We start from the raw sequence: 13356 nt of genomic DNA on the forward strand, positions 1-13356 counted from the left end.
GTGCAGATATTAATCCTCCCCATGCCACTATGGACATACACCTAAGCCAGTAATCGGCTTGTTGTGCGCTCTAAAAACTAAAAAGTAGCCTTGAAAAAGAAAATTTTAAGTTAGGAACTTCGTGCTACTTACAAAATCCTTAATTGTTTTCCATGCCTCTCCCCTGAGTTGGTTCATGTCTGGTATTGTGTCCCCACCTTAGTAGCGGTGTCTGATCGCCACGAAAGCCGAGCACTTACCGCACCTAGCAATAGCTAAACTGACCTCCTTCTTACTTCCTTTCAGTAAAATCCTCGTCTTCTCACGATCTGGATCCCCCATAGGATTTTCGCCGTTCTGCCGACCGTTTCGCTGATCCACAATGTTGCATGCGCATTCGTCGCACACTCCCTTAACTTGGACTGCATCGACCAGAAAGTCTTTTGGTTAACCAAGTTTATTGGCGGCAGTCCTCTGGCCTTCACCGCCAAATCGTCTGCTCTTTCATTTCCCCTTACTCCGTTATGGCCCGGCACCTAAACGATGCGGAATTCGCCATCCTCAAAGAAGGCGTTAATCTCTTTCTTAAACTGACGTTCATGACCTTACTGTCCTGGTTGTTATTGCCCTTATAGCAATTTTACTGTCGGTAAAGATGTTCACACTTGACGTCCTCGCGTTAGCATCACACCACTTCACGCATTGCATGATGGCCCGGATCTCCACCTGCAGGACCATATTATGGTCAGGCAGTCTAAAACACATCTCAGTCCAGGGGTTCTCAGTGTAGACCCCAGGCCCACTCTGTCCTCTAGCTTTGATCCATCCGTGTAACATGATCTTCCAGGCGGCAATACTAGGGTTCCGTAAGTACAAGACTGTGCCGATGGCAGCAGTGCCTCGCACTCGACTTCAAGGTTCATCTCAGGTATCCGATCGGAAACCTCTTCCCTTCCTTCCAGGTTTCCTATCGTCGCCTCGATTATACCACAATGGTATGAGCTGATCCCATCTTCAATCCATTCTCCCATCGCCTTAAGTCTTATAGCCGCAGTGGCTGCCTCACACTTAATCTGTATGTCAATGGGTCGGATATCTAGAATAGACTCCAGTGCTCTAGTGGGCGTGGTCCTCATCGCTCCGCCTATACTAAAACAACATGTTCTCCGAACCAGTTGTATTATCCTTGCGTTACACTTTTTTCCGTAGCAGTCCACCAAACTACTGAGACGTGAGTAAGTATTGGTCTAATCACGCTCCTATAGAGGCAGTGGATTATCCTCGCATTCAGGCCCCATTTCGAGCCTAGTGCCCATCATCTGTGAGCCTTCTCAGTACGCTCATGAATGTGACACTTCCAATTCAGTTTCCTGTCCAAGATCACACCTAAGTATTTGACCTTGTCAGATATCGAAATCGGTGCGTTCAATTGGCCCACTTTCTTCTTCCTCGTGAACAGCCATTCTTCAGTCTTCTCTGGGTTAACATTGAAACCTCTGGGTCTAACTCAGTCATATGCCATATGCAAGACCCTTTCGGCCCTTCTGCATAGCTCGTTCGAAGTATTATAACATTGGTTCAAATCCCTCCTTAGTCAGCATCCGTAATAGGTCATTTATAGTGGTCACCCATAGGAGTGGCCATAAAATGCTCCCCTGTGGCGTGAGATGGTAAAATACTGAAACAATTTAAAAAATTTGTATATGGTTTTTTATTTTAACAACTACTAAATTTCCCATGAACAATCCACTCCATTAAGGAACAAGCGATACTTTTCTCATATCGATGAGTGCAGTCCTCTTAAAGTTTAAGTTCAATGATACGGGGCCTACTTTTTTATGCCCATGTTTACGCCGGAATTTGAATCCAGGCCTCATGGACGGACATGCTAAACTATTCGCCACGGCGGCCTCTTTTATTTTAGACATATGCAGATTATGATTTTCGCAAGCCTAGCAAACAACTTATAAAAAGTTTGGCAAATGTGTGATGTTCATTGGCTGTTCGGATCCATTTTCATAAATTTTCTATAATTTGATCATATTTTAAACGATTTTAAATAAACAGCAAACAAATAACTGCAAACATCATATTCATGCTTCTATTAAAAAATTTAAGCCTTAAATTGCCAAAAATTTTTATTTATAAAGGGTGATTTCTTAGCTATTATTTTTTTGGCAACACTGATTTAAACAGCTCACACACGTGATCACTTTGGTCTATAATTTAACCATGAATCGTCTTACAAACGAACAACGCTTGCTAATTATTGAATGTGTGCTCTGCGCGCTTCTTCCATTTTATGGACGAACCTCATTAGCTACGTCAATAGGCAGAATTGTCAATTTTGGAGTGAAGATCAGCCAGAAGCATTGCAAGAGCAACCAATGCATCCAGAAAAAATCACAGTTTGGTGCGGTTTATGGGCTGGTGGCATCATTGGACCGTACTTCTTCAATTATAATGTGAACCGTAACGTAACTGTGAATGGTGAGCGCTACCGTGAGATTATATCCAACTTTTTTTTACCCAAAATGCAAGAGTTTGACTAGCATGTCATGTGGTTTTAACAAGACGGTGTCACATGCCACACAGCACGCGTAACAATAGACTTATTAAGAGGCGAGTTGGGTGAACATTTTATTTCACGTTTGGGACCGGTCAATTGGCCCTCTAGATCGTGCGATTTAACGCCTTTAGACTATTTTTGTGGGGCTATGTTAAAGCTCATGTCTATACAGACAAGCCCGCTTCAATTGACGCATTGGAAGACAACATAGAAGCATTTATTCGTGAGATACTGGCCGAAATGTTGGAATGAGTATGCCAAAATTGGACTAAGCGGATGGACCATCTGAGGCGCAGTCACGGCCAACATTTGCATGAAATAATCTTCAAACATTAAAGTATATGGACCGTACTATTGATTCAAATAGAGATTTTATGCATATTTCTGAATTTTATGTGTGCTTTTTTTTAACTTTCCTATAGCTCTTAAAAAATCACCCTCTATATAGCAAATGTTTCGATTATTATTTGGAAATTAAAAAAATTAGATATTGGGGTTTCTTTTTTTAAAGTTGAACCATTTTAATTTACAATCAGCTAACTTATTTCTCTGGGTGTAAAGCTATTGTCTTTAAATATTGCGAAGGTACTTCTTATTGGTGTATATGGTCGACAATTACAATGTCTGCCGATTGTTTGATGTTAATATTTCTGTTATTACAACAGTATTATTGCTTTTATAGTAAAATGTATGAATTTTTTAGAACAGCAGTCTCGCTACTCTAAAATCTGTTGTTTGCTGAAAATGATCGGTACTCCAAAAAGTTGACATCAGTAACTATAATTCAACAAGTCTCCCTTTTTCTGACATGTCAGCTGAACTTCAACTTCATCCAAAGAAATTTGTTTGTAAAAATGTTTAACATTACAACAAATATACTCCGGAAAATGGGAAACCGGTAATGTTTTGCAAAAACCGCAAACATGTTCTGATGTCTCATATGGTGAAATACACGCAGAGAAAAGATATGATTTTATATGGTCAGTTTTTAGCATATTAGTGTTGTCGGGACAACGCCATGATTGTGTTAGCAATATATATTGCAATATCAAATGAAAGGTATTGGAGAGTAGAATACGAATATGGTATTAAAATTTGAGTCTAAGTACCCGTCGGGTCGCCTCAACCCCAAAACTCCCCCAAACAGACATATTGGACGTTCATTTCAATATGGGACTCAAATGAAAGGTATTCTGGAGTAGATTTCGGATCTGGCATACAAAATCAAATCGAAGTATTGGGGGTCACGCCACCCCTCAAAAACGCCATTAGATCCATTATGACTATATGATAAATAGCTGAACCGATTTTCTTAAAATTTTCATAGATTGTGTACGTTTGTCTGGAAGGAAACATAGGCTATATAATTTATAGATATCGGGTGGAGGCGGACCCTGCCCCTTACCCCAAAAACGCCACCTATATCCGAAAGGAGTCCGATGGGAACAATAAGGGTATCAAATGAAAGGTATTGGAGACCAGAAAACGAATATGGTATTAAAATTTGGGTCCAACTACCCAGCGGGCCACCCAACCCCAAAACTCCTCTAAACAGATGTATTCGAAGTTCATGTCAATATGGGACTCAAATGAAAAGTATTAGCCAGTAGATTACAAACATGGCATAAAACATTAGGTCCAAGTAATGGGAGGTCGCCCAATGGGCATATTGAGCCGACCGTGGCTATATCGGACTTAAATGAAAGGTATTTGGGAGTAGATAACGAGTACGACATTAAAATTTGCGTTCAAGTCTAGGTGGCGTTTTTCCCTCTGACGATACGTCAAATGGGTTATTTGACCCAAATGAAAGATATTTGAGAGTGGAAAACGAATTTTATATCCAATTTTGGAGCCAAGTGTTTTGAGTACGCCCTAAAGCACCCCCTAAACTGAACTTCATTTCCGTTGGGAATAAAGAACGAATTTGATATATATTTTCAGTGCAAAGTGCTGGTGGCCACCCCAGCCCCAAAACATCCTCTAATCGGTTCATATTTACCGGCCATGGCAATATGGGGTTCAAATGAAAGGGATTTGGAAGTGCAGCACGAATTTGATATCCATATTTGAGTCGAAATGTCTGAGGTGCCATCCCCCCCTAATGAACACATTACCCTAAGGATGAACGTTACCATCAGGAACCGAGAAGGGGCAAATTCTCACACTCAATGAGTGCTTTCCAATTCAAGTTTAAACTCAATGATAAGGGACCTTTTTTATAGCCGAGTTCGAACGGCGTCCCGCAGTGCGACACCTCTTTGGGGAAAATTTTTTAAATGACCATGCATGGCATTGTACCTCGCAAATTTCGCCATAATTAAGAGGGGATAAACACTGCATTGTCCGATGTTCCCGCCAGGATTCGAACGCGTTCAGCGTCATTAGCTACAATGACACGAATTCGATATTCGCATTCAGGGCGAAGTGTCCCCACCCTAAAAAGATATTAGAGAGTTAAAGAAGGCGCAGCGAAGCGGGCCCGGTTCGGCTAGTTTGTATAATATAAATCAAGTTTTAAACATACAGAACAACAACCAACGAAATTTCAGAATATGGCAAAAATTTAAAAAATAATACAGTTATTGTTTTCCACATTTATTTTTTTTATTATGTTTCAAAATATGGTAAAGATTTAAAATATTATTTTAAACGAAAAAATTACTAAACTATTATTGATATTGATATTATATATGTATGATATATCTCACTTTTACTTATTTTTTTACAAACCCAGTATCGAATCCCGCAACGGGCCAATTTTTATAATTTTTTTCTTTAAATTATTTTTAGAAATTTTATCTTATAAAACTTTTTTTTAAGTGTTTTCTGCACTTTTTTAATTTAATTTAATCGACAAAATTATTGGTGTGCAGTATTGCTTATTGCGTTATTTCGTCATTAAGAAATTGATGTCGATAGGCTAGATGTTACGTGCAAGACTCCCAAACATGTGATCATGAGTTCAAATCTCCTCAACCACCGATAGATAAAACTAATAAAGTTATTCAAGTAGAGTTCTCTAGGAGGGCAGCAAAGCAAGCAAAAAGCAAGTACAAAGGCGTTCGATACCCACCACCTCGGGTATATATGTAAACCACCTTTCGTCAAAATCCGGCGAAAAATGCATATCTTATGCCCATAGCAGCTATATCAAAATATGTTCCGATTTGGACCAAATACTTATAAGTACAAGTCATTGTTCAATTGTGTATAACAAAGAATTGAGGAAGAATGTCGATGGGCCCAACACAACTCACTCCCAAATTTCGACGACATCAGACAATAAATGCGCCTCTTATGGGTCCAAAACCTTATATCGAGAGATCGGTCTATATGGCAGCTATATGCAAATTTGGACCGATTAGAGCCAAACTGAGGAAGAATGTCGAAGAGCGTAACACCACTCACTGTCCCAAATTTCAGCAAAATCGGATAATAAATGTGGATTTTATGGGCCTAAAACACTAAATCGGCGGATCGGTTTATATGGGGGCTATACGAAGATATAGTCCGATATAGCCCATCTTCGAACTTAATATGCTTATGGACAAAAAGGATTCTGTGCAAAGTTTCAGTCCAATATCTCTATATACCTCCGGTGGTGTTGGGTACAAAAATAACGAACAAATGGTGACTGACAAAACACACCTTGTTTAAGTTTCCACAGTAACATGGTCAAGTTTATTGTCAAAAAAAATTAAAATACTCTGCTTAAATTTGACAATATTATTTAATTAATTAGCGCTGCAGTTTGCCCAAATATATTGTAGAATATTTCATATTATATGATAAAAAGTGACTATATACGTACAATATAAATATATTATGCTGCCCAAGTATGGTTACGTCAACCATATTTTTTTCTCTGCGTGTATTAAAAGAGCAACATAAAAACCTTAAAAATTGCAGCCTAAATTTTTTTTAAATTCTCAACAATTTACACAACGAAAACTGTTATTCAAAATAGCAAAAAAGTTTGCTAATATAGCGGCATTTACATGCTAAAAATGAGAAACAGACATGCCTGCTGTGTTAATGTTGTTTTAGCAAACTCTTTGCTCTGTTATTTTAACTACCGAGAGTTCAAATCAAAATATATTTTGTGCATTTTAATTTGAACTCTCAGTAGTTAAAATAACAGAGCATAGTCGTAGAATCGGTAAAATAGTGCGAAAAATGTAACTAACATCGATATCTGAGTTGCATCAAATTTAGCAAACAGTATTTAAACATGCCTTCTAATAGTTTCTTAACAAATAAAGCAGCATTCATTTTGAGCCAACGACAAAGTATTCAGCAATCAGCTTGCTATTCTAAAAATGTGAATAAATTAGCTATAACAGCATGAATAGTAAATATAGAGGCTACCGTGGCGCAGAGGTTCGAATGTCCGCCTATGATGCCGGCTTCAAATCCCGTCGAGAAAACCAGACAATTTTATCAGAATTGTTCATCGCCTCATTAGGTTAGATAAGATTTAAGTGGCAGTCTGCAATCAGACTCACTTAGACGTTTTCGTCCATTGTGATACCACAGAAGAGAACAGAAGAGAAGGAGGAAGATGACGTCTAGTTCCTATCGTTGAACCATCCAGGTCGCTTTTAAAAGCCCAATAACTTGCGAATGTTCACATCTGCTAAATCAGACAGGTTCTCAAAAAATGGGAACCTATAGTGGAACTCCTTCTGACTGCTAGTGCGGGTCACACACACAGAAGTCTCTTCTATAGACTCTTCTTCTTCGATATCCTCACGGCTTCTGCAAAAGTCGTTGCTGGCAGCCTTCAGTCTGTCAGCATGTTTTCCGATTAGACAGTGAACTGTCATGACGAACACAATATTTGAGACGTGTGTTCTAGCCAATGACAGCAAAGCGGTAGACCACTTCAAATCTAGATTAGGCCACATAGTTTTGGAATGCTCACAGCCCCCTCTTTGTGACCATTCACTATTCGTTGTCCTTCGGGCCTGATCCTGAAAACTTAGCCTACAGGTCGCTAGAGGCATACCCACAAATTCCAGTATCCACGAATGTGTAGGGTAGTTCCTAGTCTCGCAAGCTCGTCCGCTTTACAATTCCCTAGGATATCTCTGTGGCCCTGCACCCAGAGCAGGTGAATTCTGAACTGTTCAGCCATCTCGTTAAGAGATCTGCGGCAGTCGAGGGCGGTTTTTGTGTTCAGAAGTACACTCTCCAGGGATTTAATGACTGCCTGGCTGTCTGAGAAGATATTGATGCCAATCGTCGTTATGACATTATATCGTAGCCAATCCACCACTTCCTTAATTGCACGGATCTCTGCTTGATACACACTGCAGTGGTCGGGTAACCTCTTCGATATGACCAGTTCTAGATCTTTAGAGTACAAACCCAAAGCCCGCCTGGTTGTTTAGTTTGCAACCATCCGTATAGATGTCTATGTAACTTCTGTTACCAGGGACATCGTAGTACTAATCGGCTCTATCAGGAATAGTGGTACAGTAATTTTTATCAAAAAGCGGCTCAGGTAGGGTGTAATCCACACTGCCTGGAACATCGGATATTGTATCACGAATAACACAGTGTCCGTAGCCGCCACATGACCAAAGAGAAACCTGTCGAACTTCACGGCAGTGGTCGCTGCAATTTGTCTAGCCAGAATGTCCAGAAGCTAATGTAACATTAAATTTAGTACATCAGATGGTGTCGTCCTCAGTGCGGGTGTGATGCATACACAAGCCATCCTTTGTATTCGGGTGATTATTGAACATTAGGTGAATATAAAGCATTATAGGTCTGACAACTGCAGTATATACCCAGTGCATGACCCGCGGCCTAGTTCCCCAAGTTTTGCTAGAGTTGTCTTTCTTGACTTCTCCCAAATGTTGGATTTGAAGTTCAATTTCCTGTCCAGCAAAACACCCTAGTATTTTGCGCTTTCAGTAAATGGAATATTCTCTCCTCCCAAAGAGACAGGTTCCGCTGTAGGAAACTTGTATCTTCTGCTGAAAAGAACTACTTCTGTCTTGCATGGATTTACGCAAAGACCACTTTTGATAGCCCATTTCGCTGTCGCACGTATAGCTTGCTGAAGTATATCTCTAAGAGTGTTGGGAATCTTCCCCTAACTGCCACGATATTAGCATACCCGACCACTTTTACACTTTTTTTCTTCCACTGACAAAAGTTCCTTGTTAATGGCTATATTCCAAAGTATAGGAGACAGAACACCTCTTTGAGGTGGTCTTCTGCTGACCCATCTTTGTAGATCCACAGATCCCAAGGCTGCCGTAATGCATATTTTAGTAAGTAAGTTATTAATAAACTTTCTTAGGGTGGTGTTGATGCCTAGACACATTATTGAAAGCATCATCATCAAGGCGTATTCCTTGACTGCGAGAGAACCCCCTATGTAGGCGACAAGGTCGTGAAGGACTATTTCAGTGGACTTACCCTTACTATATGCATGCTGTTGCCGAGAGTGGCGATCTTTGCCCTAAGATATGTTTCTATCGATCTCTCAAGAAATTTCATCATAAAGTATGACAGACTTATAGGACGAAAATCTTTCGCCTTCGTGTGGTAAGGTTTTCCTGCCTTTCGAATGAAAATAAACTTTGTGTCCCTCCAACCCACAGGTATATATGGCATGTTGATACAAGCAGAGTATATATACCTAAGCCAAGGAACCAGTCTATCAGATACAGCTTGTAATTCAACCGATGATACATCATCAGGGCCTTGCAACTTAAAGGAGTCGAAACTTCTTTTCGCCCAAAGGATTTTCGACACGTGGTCCGTAGGAGAATTTCCTAGGAAATGTGTATCAACGCGTGTTTCCTCACAAGACATTGTCCATACATTCTCCGACTTTTGAGTAGTTTTTTAACTTATGTTAGAAAAGTACGTCTTATGCATACTGTGATTGTCTAAAGGCCTGATGGCTTCGCATTACATGAAATGAAATAAGTATACCCCACTGTAATAGGTCTCGAGGACAGAATCTTCCTTAATATAGAGGCCTCAGGTGTATCCTCCACGGAGCTGCCGAATTCCATCCAGGATTTGTTCTGAGCCTTTCTTAGCCCAGCCTTATAGATGTTCCAATCATATGGTGCTCTTGTGGCTTTCGCCTTGTTCAAAAGTTTTCTACAGTCCTTCCTCAGACTAACCAGCTCTGGGGTTCACCATGTCCCTCTCTGTTTGTCCTTTGGCTTGGCACTAGGACATGCTAACACAAGCGAGACATTCAGGGCCTTCGTGATCAGCTTGACCACTATGTCCATACCCTCCACAGTTTCCATTTCCTTTTCTGGTCTAGAAAGGATAGACGTAGTGTGGTCCACATTTGTGAGGTATCCATCTCAATGAATTGGTGTCGCTATGTGGCACACCGTTCGGACTCGGCATAAAAAAGGCTCCTTATCATTGAGCTAAAAATAATTATTTAATCGGACTGCACACTGTGATTAATTGTTATGTCAATCGTGTATAGCCAACCTTGCTCCGTATTGAAATTTCAATTTATTTCATTAGTTCCTGTACAACAAAACGAAAATTTTGCAACTTTTTTACAGGATTACTAAAATCATGTACAATATAAACAAACATCAGTACAATATAAACAAAATAATATGAAGTGTCATAAATTTTCAAAAAAAAAATTAATAATTTCGTTTAGAGATGTGCGCGTGATATTTCACGCACACGAGAAAAAAAATTTACTCACGCACGCTCAATTACGCGTATCTTTATGTCGACTAACGTTCACGCACGCTCACGAGACAAAACATTTACTCACGCACGACTCACGTGAAAATCACTACTCACGAGACACTCACGAAACAATCACGACTCTCGAGGCACTCACGAGTCACGGTTTGCATCTGTAGACAAATTCGTACGTTTAAATACCGTAGCTTGCGAATAATTTTTTTTTCGTTTTGTTTCGTGAGTCGTGAATGTTTCGTGAGTGCATCCTGAATCGTGAGTGACTTGTGAGTCGTGATTTTCTCGCAGAATTTTAATTCAAGCACGGTCACGTACGATCAAGTGATTAGATTTGGATCTCACTCTCGAACCTTAGACAGTTTCTCCTTTTTAATATCTTATTGCAAATTTAACTTCTCGTTGTTAATTGTTAAAATTTTGCTCAATTTGTTTGTCATTTCATTGCATAATTGTTACAACCTCTGTAATCCTAGAAAAAACTAAGGTCATATTAGGAAATATTCTGAATTTCCAATGAAATATTTGAATTACAAATGGAATTTCTGAATTACAGCTAAAATTAGCATTGTACTTAAAAACAAAACAAAAATAGCTATGGCAAAAATACATTTAAAAAACTACAACGTATCTGGATTTTCTGAAAAATACTTTTTTAATTTTTTTTTTCAGATAACTGAAATATTTGCATCAGTCATGGTTATGCATTTGGCGGACACCACAAATCAGGTCACAAGCAAGAAAATATTTTGCATCGTGGGCATAGCGATACTGCACATTGTGGCCAGCAGTTTTGATCAGTTCTTCTTAAATGTTGTTCGCGGCGAAGGTTATGCCCATCAAATTGTGCGTGATATTGGCTTCATGGTGCCTGACATAATGCAATTGGTGATACCACTGTGGCTTCTGAATCGCATTCGAAAGGAGTCGTATAGCACACGGCCATTCCATCGGGACCGCAATCTGCACAAGGACATTGTGGCCATGGTGTTCTTCGTGATAGCACTTTTCGCCATTTGCACAATTTTGTGAGAGGAGCTTTACGAATGGTTTGGCATAAGTTACGCGACCATAAAAGGACCCAACGATGTAAGACTGCTACCAAATGCTGAACGCGATGCTGATATTGATGACAACGATAATGCCGATCACCTTGAGTGAAGCGTACACAAGTCAACAGAAGATATATAATCGACGAGTCACAATAGCTCTCTTGGTGTCGTATGTATTCGTCATCGAGTATTTCCCAAACAAGGTCGAAACTTTCAAAACAGAAAAAAACAAACATGATAAAATCGCTCACAATGCGTGTGATGTCAATAAATTTTACAATAGATCACTAACTTTGCATGGAGGATGACCATTGTCCTCGCTCTCTCACAGACAGCAACAACACTTGATTACGAGTGAGTACTCCTCAACGAAGTCCTCCTACCCGGCATTTGCAATGTACAGGTGCACGATAATTGTGCATTTTTATCTACTAAGTACTATCAGACAATTAACTTTAGTCTAGTCCTTAGTGTTTTGACTACATTTATGTAGATTTGTATGAATCGATCCAACGATAGATCTAGAGACACTTAGTGCAAATAGTGCATATCAAAAGTATCATTAACGTTTAGCATTTAGAATAATACTCCATGGATAATATTGTAGTATTACAAATTTGTTATATCGCAATTATTTTGTTTTCAATCGATTATACATTTTGTTTGGAGAACAAATAAAAATATTTAGTAAATTGTTGTAATAGATACAAAGTGTGAAATTATTTATTGCCTTAAACTGTTCTCTTCGCCACTTTCTACCGTTGAAGCCTCAAAAAGTGGGCTCAAGCAAATTTAAGTGAAAGCATGGCCAAAACACAAATAAAAACATGTAAAAAGGCAAGAAGTTCGGCCGGGCCGATCTTTGGATACCCACCACCTCGGGTATATATGTGAATCACCTTTCGTCATAACTACTACCACTGCTAAATTTCCCATGAACATTCTTTTAAGGAACTGGGGATACTTCTCTCATATCAATGAGTGCAGTCCGATTAAAGTCTAATGGTGATTTCGATTCTGAAAAAAAATGTTACACTAATGTTGCACTTATACGGGACAACATTTTGGGAATGCTGCCTTATCCCTCTCATAGTTTTACACTTTTTACATTTTCAATCGAACATGTTAATATGCCCGTATATTGTAATTTCAACCAAATAATGCTGTAAAATGTAGCAATGCATCTAATATGCCGTTAGCTAAATAAAACGCGATTACTTTTTCCTTTTTTTATGTATTTCTTTTTAATATTTTGCCAAACATTCTACAAATTGTTTTCTTCTTCTTCTTTTCAACCAAAATTTGCTTGAACGGTGGCATGCACATGAGATGATAGCAGCTGATTTAAAGTGCGGCATTCTCCATCCTAGCCTGGCCACGGTGTAGAAAATGCAGCATTTTTTCACTTTCAGTGCGCAACACCATTACAAACGAACATTTACCCGGTGGTGGGGTTACACTTTTTTGGAGAATCGAACACAAAATTTCGATCTCAGTGCAACATATCGAAAAAATGCTGCACTTTTTTTCACAATCGAAATCACCATAAGCTTTAAAAAATGCATTGTTTATTCGGCGCGGGCCTTGAGTGCTCCAATAAATAAAAGTCACTGTTCAATTTTGTTTCAATATTGGTATTTTTGTCAGCTATATGCAAATATCGACCGATCAGAACCATATAGGACACGGATGTCGAATAGTCTAACATAAGTCACTGTGTCAAATTTCAGCGAAATCGGATAATAAATGCCACTTTTATGTGGCTAGGACCTTAAATCGAGATACCGATCTATATGGCAGCTATATCCTAATCTGGACCGTTCTGGGCCATCTTCAAGAAGGGTATCGAGGGACCTCACACAACTCACTGACCTAAATTTCAGCGAAATCGGACAAAAATGCGACCTTTATGGGCCCAAGGCCTTAAATCGGGAGATCGGACTATGTGGCAGCTATATATTTGTCAAAGGGCCTAACACAACTCACTGTCTCAAATTCCAGCGAAATCGGACAATAAATGCACTTTTTGTGGGACCAAGCTTTTAA

The 13356-nt window shown here is 39.4% G+C and overlaps 1 protein-coding gene across 4 annotated transcripts in view; it reads left to right on the plus strand.

Annotated features, from left to right (window-relative positions):
* LOC106089408 (uncharacterized) overlaps nt 1-11976 on the plus strand; it is a 60072-nt gene extending 48096 nt beyond the window's left edge. For all 4 annotated transcript variants that reach the window (XM_013255246.2, XM_059361008.1, XM_013255249.2 and 1 more), the window contains exon 3: nt 10931-11976. In XM_013255246.2, coding sequence (XP_013110700.1) covers nt 10931-11290 — 360 coding nt within the window. In that variant the 3' untranslated portion in view covers nt 11291-11976. The remainder of the gene's footprint in view (nt 1-10930) is intronic.
* The last annotated feature ends 1380 nt before the right edge of the window (nt 11977-13356 follow it).

Source organism: Stomoxys calcitrans, chromosome 1 (assembly GCF_963082655.1).
Source record: "Stomoxys calcitrans chromosome 1, idStoCalc2.1, whole genome shotgun sequence".
Classification (NCBI taxonomy): domain Eukaryota; kingdom Metazoa; phylum Arthropoda; class Insecta; order Diptera; family Muscidae; genus Stomoxys; species Stomoxys calcitrans.